The following is a 23,272-nucleotide window of genomic DNA, read 5'->3' on the forward strand; positions in this document are numbered from 1 at the left end:
TGGAAAACTTTTATATTTATGATAGTGCAGGACGAAGATATGCAGGAGCAAGAAAAATTTGCCTTAAACCCCAATTAGAAATCAGTCCACAAAGACCTAGAATTTAAGCCCAAAATAATAATTTGGTTTATTGAAATAAACTTATTTTAAACCTATTCTTACTAAAAACAATTATCCCGCCACTTCTACATCTTTTTTTCTTTCTAATTTGACCTCTAACGGTGATTTAAATTTATTGTTAAAAACAATTCTGATGAAATAATTTGAAGCTGTAACCCAGTCCAATTTGTGGACAAGTTTATAAAAAATTTAACGTTGATTCTCTCTGAATTCTTGAAAACATTACATATAAAAACAAGAAAGAATAATGAGACAACTTTTTACATACCGTTAATCTGAAGGCTTAGGGGACATGGTGGAGGGGCCTGAAAAAATGTTAATTCTATAAGAATTCTTATCATGAGAAATAACTGCAGCAGCTGCGTGTCTTTCTCTGTAAGACGCCCAAGTAACCGCATACAAACCAATAATGATCATAGATCCCCCTACGACGCTGTTGTCATCAATAAAGAAATAAAAACAGTAAGAGACTTATTTCAATAAACTACACAAAAAAGCTTACTGAAATGAACTAAAAACAGTTTATAAGAATCGTAAATCAATTTCATAAGTTTAAATAAGCTTCGTAAAAACTCTTTCACACACCACCAAATTAAATGACAACTATGCATAGAAAACAAAGACGTGTTGGTTAATGAAGACAACTATGCATCTTTTCTGGAAAATAAAGCATATCGTGCTGCTTTTTGGAAATAGCATAAAGAAGTTGAGTTGGCTTATATAGAATGTAAATTGCACCAATAACTAGGAATAATAGGAGATATACCTTCCCATGTAAATTGGAGTTCCTAGAAAAATTCTGGACAGGAGAGCCGAAGCTCCTGGTTGAAGTGGGTTATAAAGAGCAACCATGGCTGGCCCCAAGATCTTGTTGCACCATGTAATCAGTCCATAATTAAGGGCAGATGCGATAAATCCCTGAACAAACAATGGAAACATCTGTAAGACTCTACATGTTTAGTCACTCTCATTCTATTTTTCCATTGTTAGGCATGATTTTGGCTTTAGAAATCGAAGAAACTGAATTGAGAGAAAATGTTTCAGAACTTTGTATGTATTTCATATTCCGACCACACAAACAACGAGATCAGTTTATTTAGGGTACAAAAAAAAAGCCAGTCAGCTTACCACATAAAAAAGAACTTTGCTACTCTAATATTGGCTTGGCAATCATTTGCAGAACAGAATTCTGGTCACCATTTGGAACTTAAACTTTTGGTGTCATCTGAATCCTAATTCATTGGTTCTGTGATTTTTATTTTTTATTTAATATCTATATATAAACAAATGCAACGAAACCAAAAGAAAAAAAATATTATAGATCTATAAACAGCACAGCATAATTTTCTCTATATGTGAATTTTTTAATAGTGCCCTCATTTCTATGTATGATGTGTCAAATCAAAGATATAGTCAACTGCATATGACATAGTGTTTATGATATTAATTCGTAAAATATATACAAACACATATTTGAGCTACATTGATAAATAGTAAAAGTTCAAACTTTTTAATAAAAAGTAATCTATGGGAAATATTATTGCCCAGTGATAAATGCCACTAGATTTCAGAATACGCTGGAGGAGTATTATTTGAAGGTCTACTATGAATTCCCCACAAAAGCAGGCTCAGCATTCAAATCAGAATCAATAATTCAGGAGTTTGAATCTGATCCAAGATCAGCGTGAATTCTTCATAGTATTAACAGAAAATGCTATTTCAATTTAATAACCAAGGCTTTCGAGTTTTTCAAACAGTATATCCTGGCAGAGTTTCTCTCAGCGTGGAAGAGGAGAAATATAGGTTACAAATAGTGTAAAGTCGCTCAGCAAAATTCAATCCAAAATTAACGTAGAAAATTAAGGAAAACTTATAAAACTGCATGCATGAACAACGTCTTTTCATTTTCCTCAAATGCAAACTTGGATGCCTTGATAAAAAAATACACAAGTGAGTATGCTTCCATTTGTAAAGCTTCAAAGAGAAGCAAGATAAACTTATCAAGGAAGAAAACTAAATTCTGTTATTATTTGATGAATTTAAGGATACAACAGTTTTTATACACAGTTAGAATACAAGGTTCAAAGTATCCGGACACTAACCAATTGACTTGGCTAACTAACTAGAGAGAGGAAACGGTAACAGTGCTCATGATAGGAGCCTGTGAGCCCTTTCTAACCACATGCTCAAAACGTCATTCAATAAAAATAAAATTGGCATTTGAGGTGTTCAAGAATGATACCGCACAAATGACGAATAAAGAAGGTGAACTAAGGTTACCAAAGATAACTAGTAATGGCTCATAATATTGAAAGTTGATTTGAAGTTCTAGCGACTCACCGCATAAATAACAGCAATCGTTTCAGACTGTGTCAATCTCCAGTCAGTTGACTCGTTAGTTGCAAAGAATGATGTAGTTACCATCAGAACAGCTCCAAAGAAGTATGAATATGCCGTGACAGACAGGTTTGCAGGATACTTTTTTAATAGTGGAGCCTGGAAATATTTCACAACAATAATTAACACATTTTTCACATATAACAGAACCTAATACGTAAATTGTTAAAATTTTTAGCAGAGTAAGCAGGGCTGATCTAATCATTAAGAAATTTTAAATGACAACTTGAAGAGCGGCTTTTCAAGCAGTAAATCATTCAATGTGACAGAAAGAATCACAACTTTGGGAAGGCATCCAATAATGAAAAATATTGGTGAAATCACAATATTTTTAATCGAGATGGTGAAAGGGAAGTTTTTATTGAGACTGTTAAAGAAAAACTAGCAGTTCTAGTTGGAGAGCCCAAGATCTCGTAGACACCATAATAGAATTCCATAATTCCAATGTACGACTCAAGTTCAATAACTTGCAATGGATCCTAAATCCCACAATGTTTCTTACCCTGCCTGTGCACTAGCCCTTTGACTAGTCCTAGGCAACACTGCAATGGCAGTGTCATCATTTATGTGGCTCACTAGCAAATGAGAGACGTGTTGGAAGGATTTGATACAAATTGATCAGAACTTTGGAGAACCATACTTTACTCCAAAAGGTAGTTGTTGAGGTTAGAGATCCTGAGGCTTATAAACCCCATACTAGAATCCTGTACTTCAATGTAAGACTAAGTGTCATACCTGGACACTGGATCCTAACAAGTATCAATCCCATTTTGTTAGAGAGAAGAGCTGCCCACAATTTTATTTACAAGAGATTGTGGCATGCATGGGTTAGCAAGTTATGGATACCAAATATAAAAGGATTCAACTTGATGATGGTTATAAGACAGCTGTTCAAGGCTCAAGTAGCATGGTTAAACTTCATATGGAGAAATTTGAGGCGGTGGTAGCTCTTTTTTTTTTTTTTTTTCTGATATGCATGGTCTAGAAGTCCTACATTTTATTTTCTGATATGGTTGGCTACACTTGAGGAAACATTGGTTGATTGGGAATTTTCAAGTTAATGGGGAAGAGGGTCAACCTCTGCGGGGACGGGGGAGGTAAAGATATCATTTGATTACACTAAATAAGGAGATATGATATGATTTGATAGAGAAATGTCTAATTAAATATTTTTCATTATTAGATATTGATTTTGTTCCTTAGAATTGTATTTCTTCTTCATTATAAATAAGACTACTCACGTCTGTATAACACACATAATTCATTATTTTCCTTCTTAGTTTTTCTCTTCTTAACAACATGGTATTAGAATGATGCTATCATCTATTACTTGTTTTGCACACTAATCCTTTTGACACTATCCAACATGCAACTTTTCAAACATTTACTTCAGTTAGATATCTCATATCGCCATACAAGCTGACTCTATGAGATTGAATTAGGTTTAAAGTTCATTTTCTAATATGGTATTAGAGTCTATCCTAGCGAATTTTGTTGGGCCTATCGTATCACCTATTATCGCCTGCTATTGAACCACCTACAAATATCTAGTTCATGTTCAAGATGTCCATTCCTCGACTTAAAGTTCATTTTCTAATAACTTCGAAAGCCTAAATGAATGGTTGAATGAATATTCCTTTCAACAGAGGTGAACTTTGATAGTAATAGCCCAGGGTCTTGTTGCTAGGGAGATTAGTACATGTTAGATGTTAAGATGTGTGTTTCTGTTATTTGGGCTTAGTCTATTCTGTATTAAGGGCATTGGCCCATATCTTACAATATAAATAAACTACCCTATGTGTATGCTAAACACACAAGGGATATTTTCTCCCAATCTTCTCTATTTCTCATATGGTATCTAGAGCACAGGAATAGTTCCAGTCAACTCCACGGTCTCAGGCACCCATCACTGCCGCTGTCGTCGCAGTCGTCGCCGCTGCCGCTGCCGCCGTCGCCGCCGCCGCCACCGCTGCCGCCACCGTCACCGGAGTTCCAGAATTGACCGGCAACCACACCATCGGAATCGTCTCGGCCGGGCGACCACCGTGGTACGAAGATCGCGGCGAACGGACCACTCACGCGCCTCCACGCGCCGCCGAGCGTGCCGGCGCGTCGCCGGAGCTTTCCGCCGCCGATCAGCACCGCCGTGATCGCCTCCTCGCCCTCTTTCTGGATCTGTGGTCGTTGCGTCAATCGGAGCACTTTGAATTTTTAGGGTTTCTCCCTCTCTATGGCGTCTTCCTCGTCTACAAACACCTCTATTGGTGGCTCATCTTCTGATCCCTCAATATATATCAATTATGTGAATGTACACTTGTCCATTGACAAGTTAGATGGCACAAATTATGCAACATGGGCGTCCGACATCAAACTTTGGTTGAAGAGTCAGGGGTACTTAGATCATCTTACTCAAAATGTGACTACTGCTCCCATAGATGACACTTCCCGCTGGATGAAAATTGATGCTCAGTTATGCATTGTTATAAAGTCCACCATTCACTCCTCACTGAAACAAATGTTTCGATCCTATGAAACATGTTCAGAAGTATGGGCACAAGCGAAGTTGTTATACACAAATGACACTTAGCGTCTTTATGGTGTTTGTCAGGACCTATTAACTGTTATTGGTCCGCGCAATCCTGGTCCCATGGCAGAATATTTGGGTAAAATTCATGCCCTTCTTCATGACTTTAATGATATATTACCTCCTGCTTCCACTCCTGCTGAAGAATTGGAACAACGATCAAAGTTCTTCATGTTGTTGGCATTATACGAACCCTCTGATGATGTTTCTCATGTCCGTGATCAGATTTTGGGTTCTCCTGTCATACCCAACTTTACTTCTACTTGTTCTGCTCTTTTGCGTATACCGAGCAAACCCGTCACTGAGACATCCCCTCATACTGATGATTCCTCTGTTATGGCTGCTCAACGTGATGATCGAAGTCGGTCTCGCAAGCCAAGTAAAGGACGTCCAAAATGTGACAATTGTGGCAAGTTAGGCCACAAGATTGATAGATGTTACGCTCTCCATGGACGTCCTCCTCGACCTGTAGCAATGGCAAATTCTGATCCACCTCCCCGATCACCGTCTGCAGACCATCCTACTTCATGTAATACCGTAGACAAACCTACAATCTTTAACGAATTTCTCAGATGGTATGAGGATCATCAACACTCTGGTTCCACTACATCTGCATCTGTTGCACGTACAGGTACACCTTTTGTTGGTCTAACTCACTCCCTCGGACCTTGGGTCCTTGACTCAGGCGCCACCGATCATATCACTGGTAACAAGTCCTTGTTTTCTTCCTTGTCATGTCTGAATAATTTACCCTCAGTAACAATGACTGATGGGTCTAGAGTCTCATCTCATGGTATTGGTACTGTTAATATTTTTCCATCCATATCCATTGATCATGTACTTTATGTCCCTGGGTCTCCCTTCAACTTATTGTCCATTAGTCGTTTAACTCGTACTCTTAATTGTGTTATTTCATTTACTAAAGATTTTGTTTGGTTGCAGGACCGGAGTTCGAAACACATGATTGGCACAGGATGTGAGTCTCATGGCCTTTATCATCTCCGCCCTTCTCCACATGTTGGCATTGTCATGGAGTCACCATCCCTTCTTCATGCTCAGTTCGGTCATCTTAGTCTTGCCAAACTACAACAACTTGTCCCGAGGTTGTCCACATTATCAAGTTTGTCGTGTGAGTCTTGTCAGTTAGGGAAGCATACTCGTAGTTCCTTTCCTCGTAGTGTCTCACAACGGGCGCCGTCTCCTTTTTCATTGGTTCATTCTGACATTTGGGGACCTAGTCGTGTTAAGTCTATTTTAGGTTTTCAGTATTTTGTTACCTTTATTGATGACTATTCCAGATGTACTTGGTTGTTTTTAATGAAGAATCGTTCTGAGTTGTTTTCTATTTTCCAATCTTTTTTCAATGAAATAAAAACACAGTTTGGGGTTTCTATTCGAAATTTACGTAGTGATAATGGCCGTGAATACCTTTCTCAACCGTTTAAACAATTTATGGCTTCTCATGGCATTCTTCACCAAACCTCATGTGCTTATACCCCTCAACAAAATGGGGTGGCTGAGCGCAAGAATAGACACCTTATTGAAACAACTCGTACACTTCTTATTCATGGTCAAGTACCCTCACGTTTTTGGGGTGATGCAGTTCTCACAGCATGTTATCTTATCAACCGCATGCCATCTTCCGTCCTAGATAACAAAATCCCTCATTCTATCTTATTTCCTCAAGACCCTCTGCATCCATTACCTCTTCGAGTTTTTGGGTCTACATGTTTTGTTCATGATTTTAGTCCTGGTCTTGATAAGTTATCTCCTAGGTCTCACAAATGTGTCTTCTTAGGATTTCCACGGTCACAAAAGGGCTATAAGTGTTTTTCCCTTCCCTCAATCGTCATTTTATCTCTGCTGATGTCACTTTTGATGAGTCTTCTTTTTACTTTTCACATCTATCTTCTAGTTCTGTACCTCTCCCTGTTATTGTTGATATTCCTCTTATATGTGATCCTCCTGGTGATGCTCCACCCATTTTGTCTTCTCCTTCTTTAGACTCTCATTCACCACAGGATCATCCTTCACCTCCACCCCTTCAGGTTTATAGTCGCCGTAATTGTCTCCCTCATGACTCACTTCCGGTGCCGCCTCATGTGTCTCCTTCGGCTCCAGCAACTGAGTCTGACTTGCCTATTGCCCTCCGTAAAGGTATACGCTCTACCCGTAACCCTTCCCCCCATTATACTGTTCTTAATTACCACAGATTATCTCCATCTTTTTATACTTGTCTCTCATCCATTTCTTCTGTGTCAATTCCCAAATCTGTGAGTGATGCCTTAACTCATGCTGGTTGGCGTCAAGCTATGATGGATGAATTAAGTGCTTTACAGGAAAGTGGAACTTGGGAGCTTGTCCAATTACCATCTGGAAAGTCTGTTGTTGGTTGCAGGTGGGCGTATGCTATCAAGGTTGGTCCTGATGGCACAATTGATCGTCTGAAAGCTCGACTGGTTGCCAAAGGCTACACACAGATTTTTGGTTTGGATTATGGTGATACTTTTTCTCCAGTGGCAAAAATGACCTCTGTTCGCCTATTCATTGCCATGGCCGCTCTTCGACAATGGCCTCTTTACCAACTTGATGTCAAAAATGCTTTCCTCAATGGTGATTTGCATGAAGAAATTTATATGGAGCAACCGCCTGGCTTTGTTGCTCAGGGGGAGTCATCTGGATTGGTATGTCGTCTTCACAAATCCTTATATGGCCTAAAACAGTCTCCTCGGGCCTGGTTTGGTAAATTCAGTTGTGTTGTTCAACAATTTGGTATGTCTCGCAGTGAAGCGGATCATTCAGTGTTCTATCGCCACTCGAGTGCTGGATGTATCTACTTAATAGTGTATGTCGATGATATTGTTCTCACAGGAAGCGACTATCTTGGCATCTCTCAGATGAAACAACACCTTTGTCATCATTTTCAAACCAAAGATCTTGGCAAACTCCAGTACTTTTTGGGTATTGAAGTAGCACAATCCAATGATGGTATTGTCATATCTCAGAGAAAGTATGCGTTAGACATCTTGGAGGAAACAGGGTTAATGAACTGTAAATCTGTTGAGACACCTATGGACCCTAACATCAAACTCCTACCAAATCAAGGGGAGCCTTTCTCAGATCCTGAACGGTACAGAAGACTAGTTGGTAAATTAAACTATTTTACTGTTATGCGTCCTGACATTTCCTTCGCAGTTACTGTGGTGAGTCAATTTCTAAACTCCCTATGTGAAGACCATTGGGATGCAGTTGTTCGCATACTAAAGTATATTAAAAGATCACCTGGAAAAGGTTTGCTATATGGCCCTAACAACGATACAAAAATCGTTTGTTATTCAGATGCTGATTGGACTGGTTCCCCTTCTGATAGGAGGTCTACTTTTGGATATTGTGTCTCTATTGGTAGCAACCTGATATCTTGGAAAAGTAAGAAGCAAAGTGTTGTGGCAAGGTCTAGTGCAGAAGCAGAATATAGAGCTATGGCATCAGCTACTTGCGAGCTTGTGTGGCTTAAACAATTGCTTAGTGAATTGAAATTTGGAGATGTCACTCACATGATACTTATATGTGATAATCAAGCTGCTCTCCATATTAGCTCTAACCCTGTCTTCCATGAGAGAACCAAACACATTGAAGTTGATTGTCATTTCATTCGAGAAAAAATCATATCCGGAGATATCAAGACTGAGTTTGTTAACTCAAGCAACCGGTTGGCAGACATATTCACTAAGTCCTTACGAGGACCTAGAATTGATTATCTTTGTAACAAGCTTGGAACATATGATTTATATGCTCCATCTTGAGGGGGAGTGTTAGATGTTAAAATGTGTGTTTCTGTTATTTGGGCTTAGTCTATTGTGTATTAAGGGCATTGGCCCATATCTTACAATATAAATAAACTACCCTATGTGTATGCTAAACACACAAGGGATATTTTCTCCCAATCTTCTCTATTTCTCATAGTACAAAAAGCACTAGTTGTATAAGTTTCTGTTGACAATATATGCTGCCGTTTCCAAGAAACCCATGGGGTTACCACTTAAAAGAAACAAGGAACACTCAATCACCATTTTTCAAGGACAAGACAAGGCGTTGTAAGCATGACCCTACCACCACCCACATCTTCATAAAAATAAAATTCTATCCACCATTAGTATATTTACAAAATTCTAACAAAATTAATAAGTATTCTTTGTTCTTGTTTATGAAGAATCTAGTCACGTTGGTTCTTGTTCGTATCTTACTTTTCCAATAATTCAACCTCATTTTTTGCTTCACTTTTTTTTTTTCATCACATTACTCTACTATTTTGATTCATTCATTTACTTTCAAAAACCACTTTTTCAATTGTCATCCAAGCTTGATTTTCTTGTTCAAACTCGATTTTCACATCCGTTTCAAAGTTCTCAACGTAAGGAACCACTTTTCACCTGCAGTCTCCACAACTGTCGTGGTGTAGCTGCAAACAGCTTAATAAGATGTAAACATGTCTACAGGGTTGAAGCAAGTCAAGACAGTATCACTAGCTTAATCCTGAAAATTGGACCAGATCTCTAAACATAAATGGCTAAGAGGATCACTCACAGGTTTTCCAGATGAACCATCTGGTTCACTACATACACTATGATTATTAGAGAATAACGTCATGTGTATAATGCATGGAATTGGCACTTAACAAATAAATATCAGTTAATAGAGATAAGAAATGACAGTGATCACTACCAGTTTTTTTTCTTAATGCTTCCTGTAGTCAACAATCATTTGAAGAATATAAAAAGGAGATGAACCTGAATGGTTAGAAAAGCAGCCATGCACATGCAATTCCCTATGAAGCACAAAACTCCAAGATGAAATTGATCAAATCCGAGATCCAGTAAACCACCAATTAACCATCCAGAAGGCTCTGGTTGACCTTTGGCACTTATTTCACTGTGTGATACAAAGTCTGTTTCTGAATATCCTATCAATGCCGGACCACGATACAAAACCATCAGTACAGCACCTAAAACACAAGAGAAAGTTCCTCCAACCTTGGCCAAACCTTCATATCTTAGCAAGTTCACTCTTTCTGTACTGCATGAATAAGTTTATCAGGTGCACATTACTCTATGTCCTGTTGCGTCTTGATTTAATTAATGTATAAATTTCAGTGCAACAATAGTGAGGAATTGTGTGTCCTAGAAAAAGATAAACTGACAAAATACACGTGTAGAAATTGAAGCGAGAGAAACTGACCCCATCATCACAGCCAATAGAAAAGTAAAGACCGGAGTGGCTGGCTGAACCGCAGCAGCATAAGTTGGATTAGTATAGCTTAAGCCAATAAGAAACAAAAGATGGTTGCCAAATATCCTGATCATGAACAAAGAAGCCAAATTACTATTGCATCAATAAAACACTATAGTTCACGCATAAACAATACAGAGAATATGTCACTATATCCATAACCTTACCCAGTTAATCCAAGAAAGAAGAATGACATGAGAAGGCGTTTAGTTATCGGTGGCCTTGTACGCCTACAAACCAGACATGATTAGGAGAACGATGCATCAGAAGTAAAGCAATGACGATGAGAAATGGGTATAAAAGAGCGTAGCAAGTTAAAATTTCATTTCTAAAGTTTAAATATAAAGCAGTATAGCACAGTTAAATGAGCAAAGAAAGTACAATAAAATTAGCTGTAATCTAGGCAAAAATTGACCATAAGTATGAGCATTTTCAGAATCAAACTTGAGATGTTGACAAATAAACCTCGATCGTGATAACCCTTGGTTATTAGTTAATTACTGAAACATACTATAAACTATAACTCTAGATGGAAGATAGGCCTACATTTTAGGCATACATAACTGTATAATTTGATCAATTAAACACAGAGAGACACCACTAATACGGACATTTAGGTGGGGACACCAATAACACACCCTTTATTATTATCAGTATAAATTTATGAAAAATTAAAGTTTTTTGAGTTTCACTTCTTACTAATGAAATTCACGGGTAATTTTGTAGTTTCCAATGAGTTTTGACCAATAGTCGCAAGTGGGTTACAGAGATTATGTTAGAAAATGGTACTGCCGGCTCCCCTCCTAACAATCAAAGAAAGTAGAATTGATGACAGACGTATAAACGGGGGACCAATAGAACACACAACCAATGATAAATGCATTGCATAAAGCACATTGAAAACAAACAACCAAAACAATCAATTCACTTCCCCTTTCAGAGCAACGCGAACATTCAGATAGATAGATAGATAGAAATAGATAGATAGAGAGAGAAAGGGAGGTACTTTTCACGGATAAAAGCTAGGGGAGCGAGAATAGCGAGGGCAATGATATCGCGGAAGACGCAGAAGACGATTTGGTTGACGCCAACATTAAGGGCAACTTTGGTGATGACGTGATAGCCTCCGTTGAATAACTGCACCATTGCCATGGCAGTGTGGGCCTTCCATATCTCACCCCCTGACACTGCTGCCATTATTATTAGCTTAGATTTGATTAGATTACAATACAAATCTCTCTACAGAAGAAGGACACAGTTGACGTTCAAGATTGGGGTTTGATTGAAATTGAATTGAAAGCGTTGAAAATGGATGCCACAAAAGAAGTAAACTATGTTGCCATTGCTGATGCCAAAGGAAAGACCCCCAATCTCTAACTAATTCTGTTTCTGCCTCTTGGTCGGTCCAAGTGTTTCAACACCATGTTTTCTGTTATTCTTGTCTTAATCAATTTTCCATGACCAATAGTACAATTTTTTATGGTAATAAAAAATTAAAATTAATTATTATAATAATTATCAATTTATTATATTATTTATTATATTGATTTTAAATACAAATATTATTAAAATTATAATTTTTTTTCCAAAAAGTAATTGCAAAAATAAAGTATTTTATTGATAATATAGATTATTATTTTAAGTTGTAAAATGTAAAGTTTTAAAAGCGAAAAGAAAAGTTAATGAATTTTTAATATTTAATGTAAATAATTTAAATTTAAGGAAAAGTTATTTACATAAAATTAAATTTGTAACTGTCTATTTAATAAATTAATAAAATTAAAGAAATTAGAATAAAATTAAAGTAGAAGGTATATGGTATTCGTAAACAAGATGAAGTTTAAGGATGAATTAATCCAAAACTTAAATTTAAATATTTAAGGAGAAAAAGTTTTGAAAGATTAAATATATTTTTTTAGAAAAAGGAGTTTATAATTTTTTTACTGAATTTTCTATTATATTTTAAAATATATTAAAATTTTTAAATATATTTTAAAATGTCAAAATTAATATAATTTGAAAGTCTAACAATATAGAAATAAAAACTATAAAAATTCCAATACGATATTTAACTTTATTTTACACTTGTTATATGTTTATTAACCTCATAAATTATTATAATGTAAACATAAAATCTCTTCCTATCTACTGTACATTACTCATAAAAATGAAAATAGGAACAAACCTATTAAATTATTAAAACTAATGTTCATTAACAGTCAACCTAACATACGGGTTTAAATGATCAAAAGATTAAACATAAGTATTAAATTAGTAAAATTCAAAAAGATTCAATTTTAAAATATTGTTTAATAAGTTAAAGTTATATAATATAAATTGATATTATCTTGAATTATTGTGAAATTTTCAACAAATATATTTATGATAAAAACATCAAATATTGGTATGGACGAGATCCTCCAAAGAATAAAATATAAATGACTTTAATAATATATTAAAATAATAAATAATAAAATGAAATTTATTTATATAATATTTTTGTATTTATATTAAACTTGTAAAATACTAAAATGTAAACATAAAATCTCTTTCTATCTACATATACTTTACAAATCAAAGTAAAACTAAGAACAAACTATTTAAAGTAATGTCCACTAATAATGAACCTAACATACATTGTCTATAGTTTAAATTATCAACAGACACAAAAGTTAAGCAGAAGAGTTAGAGAAGCACACATCAAATATCTAATCTTCAGCTATATGCTTAAGATTTTCTCCACTGTCTACTCATTTTATAGCAAAATAATATCTTCACAAACAAGAATGTCCTACATAATTAATACCCATTGTCAACCAAAAAAGTTAAAAGGAATAAGACATCCTTATAATTAATAAAAGGAGAAAAAATAGTCACCAACTACTCTCAAGTGAAGGTAAGCACAACTTAGGGTTTCTTTAAAAAAACTAAAACGTATTTGATAATTGTGTTGGTAAAATAGTTTTCAAAATTTATTTTCATTTTATGTCTCTAAAAGTTAAAAAAAAAAGATAAATTGTGTTTTCTATTTTAGTTTTCCATTTTGTTTTTCAACATGCCATCAAAACTTGTTACGTTTTTTCAAAAATTCGAACAACACAAATCTCCTTATTCCCTTTCTTTTTTACATTTTCTCATCTCTCTGAAACAATTTTTAAACTAGATCTTCAAACACGTAACTTTTCAAACTTATTCTTAAGAGCCGTTCTTCAAATTGATTACCAGAACCTTTTTTTGAAAACTAAAAAAACACATACCTTAAAGTTCTTATATGATTTTAATTAATTCCACAAACATCTAAAATGTAGGTTACTGGTTTGAGACCTACATATTAAGAAATTTATATTAAAATATGTGGATGTGAAAGCATGTATGTTTTAAATTTTAAATTTGAGTTTTAGAGTAAAATATATTTAATTGTATAATCAAATTAGCTTTTTAAATTATAAAAAATTATAAAAGTAAGTCTTGTTATGATATCACTATTGGAACAAAATTTACACCTAAAATTAAATAACACGTATAGAATTGCACTATCATAGAATATGCTATAAAATCATTTCCATGACTCTCATTTATACATTTCATTTAGTTTTATTATTTCCAATTTAAAAACTTTCACCCTGAAAACAAATTCATTAACGATGTAAATTAAGTATAGGTTAGAAGTCACAAAAAAAGACAATGATAAATTTGTAAACATAATAATTTTGTTTTATGATGATTATGTGGAGACAGTTGTTAAAATCGAAAATAAAGAAAATAATAATAATTTTCTATTCAATTATCATTAAAATGAAAACAACAAATAGTTAATCAAGAAATCGTGATTAAAAGTAAAAAAGTAAGACTACTAAGAGAGTCATTAAAAAAAACAACGATAGTTAGTACTAGAGTTGTCATTGTTTGTGTTATTGTATGTTTTGTTTTCTATTTTCTCTTTCTATCTTGTGTTGTTTGTCTCTTTTCAACGAAATGTTTTTTCTTCATTTTCTTCTCTTTCCTTTGTTCTCTCATTTGTCTACCGTTCTTTGATCACCTTTGTTATTGTTTCATATTAACAAGAAAACATAGACGAAGATGTCAACAAAGAATTCACAAACTCACGCATCTCTATGTTGTCATTGTCTGTTTGCTAATTTCTATGACAATATTTTCACCTTCCCTTCATTGCCACCCTCATCAACTCTAGACACAGCCACCCCCCACGCCCCATGGCTGCCTCCTCCATCTAAAAATCGTTGTCCCATCTCCTTTTCATTGTGGGTTAGTTTTCTTTCTTAATTTTGGTTTATTTTTTTATTATATTTATTTGATTGTAAACTAGATAGAATGTCATCATTTAAAATACTTACAATAACAATTTTAATCTAAATTGTCATTATAAGTAGAAAATAAAAAAAATTAAAATTACCGTTATAAGTATTTCAAAGGATGATGATTGTAGTCGTCATTAATTATTTCTAATTTATAATAACAATTTTATTAATGACAAATTCTAAACCATTGTCAAAAACTTCTCTTAACCGTCATTAAAGGTTTCGTTTGTAATAGTGTTTAACAAGCGTTTTCCAATTGAGTATTTATTTCTTTTAAATTCCTAAACAAGTAAATAAATAGCTTACAAATTTACATTAAGTTACTTAATAAGTTATAACTATTGCATTTACACAATAAATGAAATATAAAAATAATATATTTATTTATACTATTATTTTCAAAAAAAATTTTAATAATACTAATTAAGTAAAAATAATTGTGCAAATGTTAAAAAAACTAAACTCAATTTTTAAGATTGTTACCTTATTAATGTTTGAATATTGAACTGTTGATATGAAAATGCACATTGATATTTATGATATGTTTGATAATATTATTTTTACTTTGTATATCAAATGGTGATCCTCGTACCATTTGAATGAGAAAAAACTATAAAGGATACTGAGATTGCAATTGAAAAAGGGGTATAAGCAAGGTAGGTTTGGATTTTAGTGACACTTAAGTGAGGCTTTGGGGACTATAACTTAATTGGATAGGGTAAGAAAGACTTAGTACATGTAGGTGCAATACCGGTAGACTTGAGTAACTCCAAGTCAAATGTTCATTGTCCCAATTTGGAATTGATTTATAGAAAATTTGTATCCCGTAGAAAAGGATTAGTGGTAGGGGAGCATGGAACTTTTAGGATCCAAAAATTCCTCATTTCTCCCACAATTAGAAGGACAATCCTTAACAACTTTTTTGAAAGATATGTTCAGTTCTCTTAATAGGGTCACCGTTGAGGCTTGCTCAATTGGCTTACATACTAAAGAAGCCTTTTTCGATGAAGAGAGGAGAATAAAAGAATCTGATCACATGCAACGATAAATGAATAGGAAAAAGGCTTATGTGGACAAGTTTAAACATCTTTGAATGCAAGTTAATGGACGAGAAGAAAAATATGCAATCTCAATTTTAATAGTTTTCTAATGAGATGAAACAACTCGAAAAGGACAATGCATATTGGGTTGACAAAAAGAAGAAATGGAAGGAGGTTGAGAATGTTCGAAATTCAAGTGTGAGTCTAAGTCTCACATTGGATAAAAATGAGAAAGTGGAGTAGTATATAAAGGTGAAGACTCATAATTGAATTTCTAATAGAAAAAGTCTTAGAAATTGCTAACACTTTTAGGATGATGGGTTTTGAATGAACAATTGAGGAGGTGTGATCTCTTCATCCAAGTATAGTTCTCTCATTCTTAAATCCATGTAAAATTATGGGTAATTGATAATTGGTAGACGAGTAATGCCCTAGTTTTTACAAGTTCTTATGACTTCTTTTTATCGTGGTATTTTTACTTCAATTTTGAATTTACCTCTATAGTTAATTCAATTACACTTTTATTATGTTAAGTTTTGGTGTCATGTTTATTCAAATCATAGTAAGATTTGATCCGCATGATAACTTGTAATTAATTTATTTTTGTTAATTATTCAAGTTGAAGTTTGACATGTAAAACACATAATGAGTAACCTATAATATTTCTTTTGTTAATTATTCAAGTTGAAGTCGAACATACAAAATGAAAAAAATAAATAACTTGTAGTTAGTTTTTGCTAATTACTCAAACTAAGAGTGGATATGTAAAATGCATGATGAATACCTTGTAATTATTTTTTTCTTAATTACTGAAGTTGAGGTCAAACATGTATAATGCATAATAAATAACTTATAATTACTTTTTCATTAATTACTTAAATTGAAATCGAACATGAAGAATGCATAATGAATAATTTGTAATAATTTTTTTATTAATTTGAGGTTAAATACACATATAATGAATAATATGTCATTATTTTTTGTTACATAAGTTGAGATTGAACGTGTAGAAGGCATGATGAATAACTATAGGCTTGTGCAATCATTAACTTTTTTTTTTCTATTACCATATAATGGATGTTGCCAACTAAAATCATTGCAGATTTTCTCGTTGATCTTAGTTTTTATATTGACTAAGATTATTGTATATTTCCTCGCTGACTTTAATTTTTCCAAAGTCATTGTAAATTTTCTTGTCAACTTTAGTTTTTATTTACTAAGATAATAGCAAATTTGCTCGTTGACCTTATATGTTTTTACAGTTGTGGTAGATTTCCTCATTAACCTTAGTTTTTATGTACTAAGACGGTTGTAAATTTCTTCATGACGTTAGTTTTTATTAACTAAAATCATTGTAGATTTCCTCATCAACCTTAGTTTTTCTAAGGCATTGTAGATTTCCTCATCAAGCGCAATTTTATGAATTAAGACTGTTGTAAATTTTCATGTCAGCCTTAACTAAGATCATTGTAGATTTTTTCGCTGACCTTAGCTTTCTAAGGTTGTTGCAAATCCTCTCAGCCTTATTTGTTACCAACACCATTGTATATTAATCGTAACTTTTTCTAACTACGATCGTTTGTAGATTTCCTCATCGGTTTACTTTTAATTTTATATTTTTTTGTTGCACTAGTAAAATGTATGAATATTAACTCGTGTATTTGGCATCGGTTTCGTTGCAATCGAAACATAAAATGACGCGATAACACTTTTGCAATTATCGCAAACATATATGTCTCGGTTCAAATAAAACCAAAGCCTAAATGGGTCTATGACTTCAGTTCTATAAACAACTGAAGTCAAATCCCACTGTAAATTTGACTTTTCAGTTGACTCGTTTTTAAATTAGATCTATGACTTTGGTTCTCTAAACAACTAAGGTCATAGAGTCTTAATGCTTTGGTTATGCCGTGAATCAAGGCATAAAATAACAGACCCATTTTTTTGTTTACTGCTTTGAGTTTTTTGAATCGAGACAAAATCATAACTTTTTCTACTTCGACTTTTGAACCGATGCCAAAAGTCGCATCTTTTCCAAAACAACCACTATTGTATCCCTTGGTTGCACTAATGTTAGTCTTAGATTTTACTAACTAAGATTGTTGGTTTGATGGTGCTTTGTTGAAGTGAAGATTTTTGTTGGTGTTGAGTGATTGTCACATATCTCTAGCTTATAGTTTAGCGAACTGTTTTTCGTTTCTGGAGATTAGTATCCTAGGGACAACCTACAAACAATGTTCTTCCAAATAAAATTTTAACCTTTGTCACAAATATCATGGCTAGTGGATTAACTTTTATCCACTTTTGTAAGTACTCAATGGCTTTTACTAGGAACTTCAACTGTTGAGCTACTTGTGAAAATGGGTCTGGTATGTCAAGTTCCTATGTATGGAAGGATCATGAGACATTGCTGGAATGCAGATTCTTGAAAAGGATGTACATGAAAATCAATGTGTTGGTGATACTTGTTATATATTTTCGCATATGTCATTCAATCTTCCTTCTAAGTTGAGCAATAATAGCTTGCTCATTTAATTTTACAAACCAATTATCATCTCTGAATGTGACTTCCACAAAGTCCTGAATGTAAGTCTATTGATACTTTTTGTGCTTTCTGCTTAGTAAGACATCTTAAAACAAACAATGAATGTCTTCACTGAAATAAACACCCATCTATTATCATGAATCAAGCAACACTCTTTCTGATCATTTTAACTTGCATTGAATCAACAAGTTCCATTCTAATTGTTAGGTATCATATATTGGGCTTGTTTGCTACTTGTAGCACCAACACCTCTTGTTCTTCAAGTAAGACGCATGATCACTAACCAATTTGAATGTGAGGCTGACATTATAATACATAAGCATGTATAAAAGTTTGAAATACCCAATTAGAAAGAACCTTTACACCTTTACATAACTCAACTACCAAGCTAATTGTGGACCCTTCACTTGGAATTCACCAAAAACTTTCCCGAAGACAAGTTGAAAGTCTTTACTTGCAACGAGACATTTGATGCCCATCCATGTAGTGAGAAACACTATAGCACCAATGTCTCATACTTAGCTTGAGGATTGTTTGCTCTAAATAGACTTGTTTAATGAGAACACCATTTAGTCCTTCTAAGATTATCTCTATCCTACTTTCCTTAAGATTGAAATTGTTATCTACTAATAAAATTCATCATGACTCCTCATTTTGCTTCGATGGAGGCGAGTAAGGTGAGTTTTGTATGCTATAAAATTTGATAGCACCTAGCCCATGATAGCTCCTTGTGGTTGATACTTCTAGTCATATTTTGATAACTCGTTTCATCTTTTAGTCATTTATCCTGGAACATTCTTTTAGCTTTTTCATAATTTGTCTAGTAGACAAATCAATCATCACCACTATTGTATAACTTTGGAAACAATGTCGTAACTGTTTGACTATGACAACCACAACAAGCACTGTCTTTTCTATCTTTTGATATTGGAATTTTGTCCCTTGTAATAGGTATAGAAAGTGAAAATTTTATACCTATTTTGACAATAATAGATATAAAAGTAACTTTTTATACTTGTTCTAGGAATATCAAGTATAAAAAGTCAACCTTTTTACACCACTTGTTCTAGAAAGAACTGGTATAAAAGGTTGAAAACTTTATATACTGCTTCTATACCTATTTAAAAACTGGTATAAAAGTCTTTTTTAACTGATATAAAAAGTTATTTTGGCATAGTGATTGTTGAGAAAAATAGATATCCCATCTTATTTTTTATACCAAAATCGAGCTAATGGTCTGGTCGACCACTGTGATGTAAAGGCGCAAATGATTGTCCATCTTGAGCTTTAACTAGACAAAGGAATTGGCCAAGTATTACTTTATTTTTTAAATGCCTCTTCACACTCCTTTGTCCAAGAAAACTAATCGCTCTATCAAAGACATTGAAAATATGAAAATACTTACCACATCCTCAAGACAAGAAATATGATGGGAAAGTCATACAACCTATTAATTGTTGCACCTATTTCACACTTGTAGAACTTTGCATATTCATGCTAGATGACTGCACGTTTACCCGAGCTTGTTTTACCCGAGCTTGTTTTGATTCTCCTTTATTTGAGTATAAATCCTAAAATATTTCCTCCCTTTACTTCAAAGACACATTGGTCAGTATTGAGTTTCAACACTACTATCAATTGATGGTAGTAAACAACTCCTACAAGTTGATCAGATTATCAAAGGAAGAATCTGACTTCACTGTATCATCAACATAGCTTTCTATATTTCTCCATAACATGAGTTTCCGGATCTTGTTCATTAAATATTTATATTTGTGGGTAGTCCTGACATTTTTTAACCCAAACAACATCACTTAATAATAATAGTTGTAGATAATCCTGACATTTTTTAACCCAAACAATATCACTTGATAACAATAATTAGTGATTTTCATCATGAAAAATATTTTATCCTAAAGATATATTTGGATTTGATTATACTCTCAATATGCATCTATAAAACTTATAAAATTTGGTATATTGTATTCCAAAACATTATCTACTAAATTGTATATGCGCGACTATGAATGCGAATAAATTGGACAAATATTGTTTTGATCACGCATACATCATTTGTCACTTGCTTTCTTCACCGTTATAATGTTAGCCAACCGTTTCAGAAAAAGAATTTCTTGAATATGTTCAAGAGCAAGGAGATTGGATGTTTATTTTGTTGCAACCTTTTTTTTTTCATTGAACTTTCATCTCTTTTGAATGATGGGCTTGGTTCGGGAATGCACATCAAACCATGACAAGGATCAAGATCTAATCGAAAGTTTATTTAACATTAAGTCAAAACCTCCTACATGGACCGAGCTGCCAAATTATTAGAAACAAGAGTATAAGACAATTTTATAGACTCTTTTTTTTCGAATAAAACTCCTTTTGAAAAGAAAACAAAACTTACACAAATATATTCAGTATCGAATAATTACGTGCCTACCTATTTTCTGCATCAGACTAAAAACATACTCATAAAGCTGATTTTGGAGGCACAATGGTTTTCTGACAAGATAAAACAGGTCGGAATTCGAAGTATATATAAAACTAATTAAAAATATTATATAAACTATTAAAGCATATTAATTTATATTATTAAAATTTTTGTATTATTATATTTAATCTAACAATTATTAATTAATTTTTATCAGTTTACATAAAATTTAAAAATTAATCATTATTAAATTAAATTGATGTTAAAAAATAATAAACATAAAGTATTAATATTAAATTTAAGTTTTTAAATTGAATTATTAGTAAAAAATTAATATTTTTCTTATTATTTTTAATGGTATAGTACAATTAAATATTTATTATTATTATTATTATTATTAATTGAAAAAAATTGTAAATGACAATTATTATTAATTAAAATTTATTATTGTTACCAACAGTATAAATTTAGCATTAATTAGAAAAAACAGTACATCATTAATATATGTTCATAAATATATTAAAAAAGCGAAATTATAAATTTATATTGTTATCAACAGAAAATTCCTTTTGAAAATAATTTATTCGGAAAAATAATTCTAAATTTATATTTCTTTTTCTGTGAATATAAGTGGATAGGGATTCTTCGTGAGTCAACTCATCTAACTGAATTTAAATATGCTAGAGCATTGGATTGATTGAATTTACTTTGACTAACCCAATTAAATTTTAGTTACAATAACGAGTTCTTAATTGGATTAGTCTTATTCAACCATACCTACAATTAGTAATAAAACAATTGATATTGTAATTCAAAAAATGTGTAATGCTATCTACGACGGACAATCCACTTAAAAAGAAATAGGCAACAGAATAGTCTAAAAAATTTCACTGGAGTTCGTGGAAACGGATCATCGCAGGTGTTATGATAATGCACGCATCTAAGACTCGATTTGAGAGAAGAATAATCGATGAACTTGTATTTATCGATCACTCCGAAATGAAAATTGAAGCAAAATAATGGAATATGAAAGCGCAATCAGTTACAGCACATGGTTGGATGTTGAAATGCATAAAAAAAAAAAGTGAGTGAGATGGAGAAGAACCTTTCGTGGATGTAAGCGATGGGAGCGAGAATGAGGAAGGCGATGAGATCGCGGAAGACGCAGTAGACAATTTGGTTGATCCCAACGTCAAGAGCCAATTTGGAGATAACGTGATAGCCTCCGCTCAATACCTGCACCATCACCAGCGACGTGTGTGCTTTCCATATTTTACTCCCTGAAACTGTTTCCATTATGACAAAATTCTGGGTTTGAAACTCCGTCGATACACAAATATCTATAAACAATAAACTAATTAAATAATTAAGTAAAAGTAAATAGGATTGTCATTTCTGATTATGAGCCGGCTGAAACATAACTCAGTTCCGTGTCTGCGCGGTTGAACCAACTATTCTTTTAACAACTTTTCTTTATCAGTATATTAAAATTATAGGGTTCAAATTACGTGAAAATAATAAAATTAAAAAATATAGTTGTTTTGACCAAAAATCGCAAAAAATAAATTAACTTAAACCGATACGATATGCATTCATAATGACCAAAAGGATATTTTTAATTTAATGAATATATGTTGACAATATATATGCATTTTAATTACACATATTTATTCACGAGGTTAAGTATAATAGTATCTAATATAATGTATATACATATTCTGTTGTTAGGAATATTAATTTGATTTTTTTTTAATAATCGAAAGATGAGAATAAAATTAGAAGTGAATTTTTTTTTATTCAAAGTTACTTTTAAAATACACTTGTTTTATTTTTATTATGTAATTTCATTTGTTTATACTTTAAACTATTTTTTATTTAAATTTATTTTAAGAATTAATTTTAGTTAGTCTTATTTACAATTTCAAAAATATAAATCAAGCATATTAATGGACATCCGTAAGTTTCAATTAATATAAAAAAATGTTGATACTTAATAAATAATAAATAACGAGATGAACTTTTTATTGAATGAGCAACGTAAATGGAAATATAATTAATGCTAATAAGTGTAGTGCCCACGAGCCTAACTTTTGTTGACTATTATTTAAACTTATTTATATATAGAATTAATATTATTTTTCAGTTGACTACTTATATATTTATATATGATTTTTCTTTTACTTTAGTTGTTCTTACAAGGTTAGATATTATAAAACTATTTACTAGAACAGTTGAAGTTTCAAATCTAATCTTGTTATTTTGGATTCCCAGTCTTCATGAATAAAATTCGTAGTCAAAACAGAAAAGAAACTTACGATAAGAGAATAACAAAAATGGGTGACACAATAATAAAAGCCTTTGCAAACTCAGTTCACATGGCATGTTAAAGGGTGTCACTCCCTCCACCACCACAACTTGCTTCCTCCATCATCCCATTCCCCTTTTACCCTTTTTTTTATTTTTTCATTCCTATTTTATCCTTATTAAAATTTTAGGGTTAATATTATTTAGGGTTAAATATGTTTTTAGTCCCTAAACTATTGACCG

The 23,272-nt window shown here is 32.9% G+C and overlaps 1 protein-coding gene across 2 annotated transcripts; it reads right to left on the reverse strand.

The window, feature by feature from the left end:
* Positions 1-231: 231 nt before the first annotated feature.
* Positions 232-22,023, reverse strand: LOC124836451 (WAT1-related protein At4g19185-like). 2 transcript variants are annotated; one of them, XM_088104497.1, is made up of 7 exons: positions 21,831-22,023; positions 10,555-10,617; positions 10,337-10,453; positions 9,889-10,174; positions 2,461-2,616; positions 887-1,038; positions 232-553 (listed from the first exon to the last, which is right to left on the reverse strand). In XM_088104497.1, exons 1-7 carry the CDS (start codon positions 22,019-22,021, stop codon positions 391-393), a joined length of 1,128 nt encoding a protein of 375 aa, XP_087960623.1. In that variant the 5' UTR covers positions 22,022-22,023; the 3' UTR covers positions 232-390. The 2 variants fall into 2 exon arrangements, with proteins under 2 accessions (XP_087960623.1, XP_087960622.1); XM_088104496.1 differs by lacking the exon at positions 21,831-22,023 and adding an exon at positions 11,394-11,799.
* Between the last annotated feature and the right edge of the window lie 1,249 nt (positions 22,024-23,272).

This window comes from Vigna umbellata, chromosome 1 (genome assembly GCF_029865625.1).
Source record: "Vigna umbellata cultivar VRB3 chromosome 1, Vumbellata_1.0, whole genome shotgun sequence".
Classification (NCBI taxonomy): Eukaryota; Viridiplantae; Streptophyta; class Magnoliopsida; order Fabales; family Fabaceae; genus Vigna; species Vigna umbellata.

Bases quoted from the DNA above. Each gene is read 5' to 3' on its own strand.
- LOC124836451 (XM_088104497.1), bottom strand. From the start codon at position 22,021: ATGGAAACAGTTTCAGGGAGTAAAATATGGAAAGCACACACGTCGCTG. The intron at 10,454-10,554 runs GTAAGGTTATGG...GTTCATGATCAG, and splicing joins TTCTTTCTTGGATTAACTGG to GATATTTGGCAACCATCTTT. The intron at 1,039-2,460 runs GTGAGTCGCTAG...TTGTTTGTTCAG, and splicing joins CGATTGCTGTTATTTATGCG to GGATTTATCGCATCTGCCCT.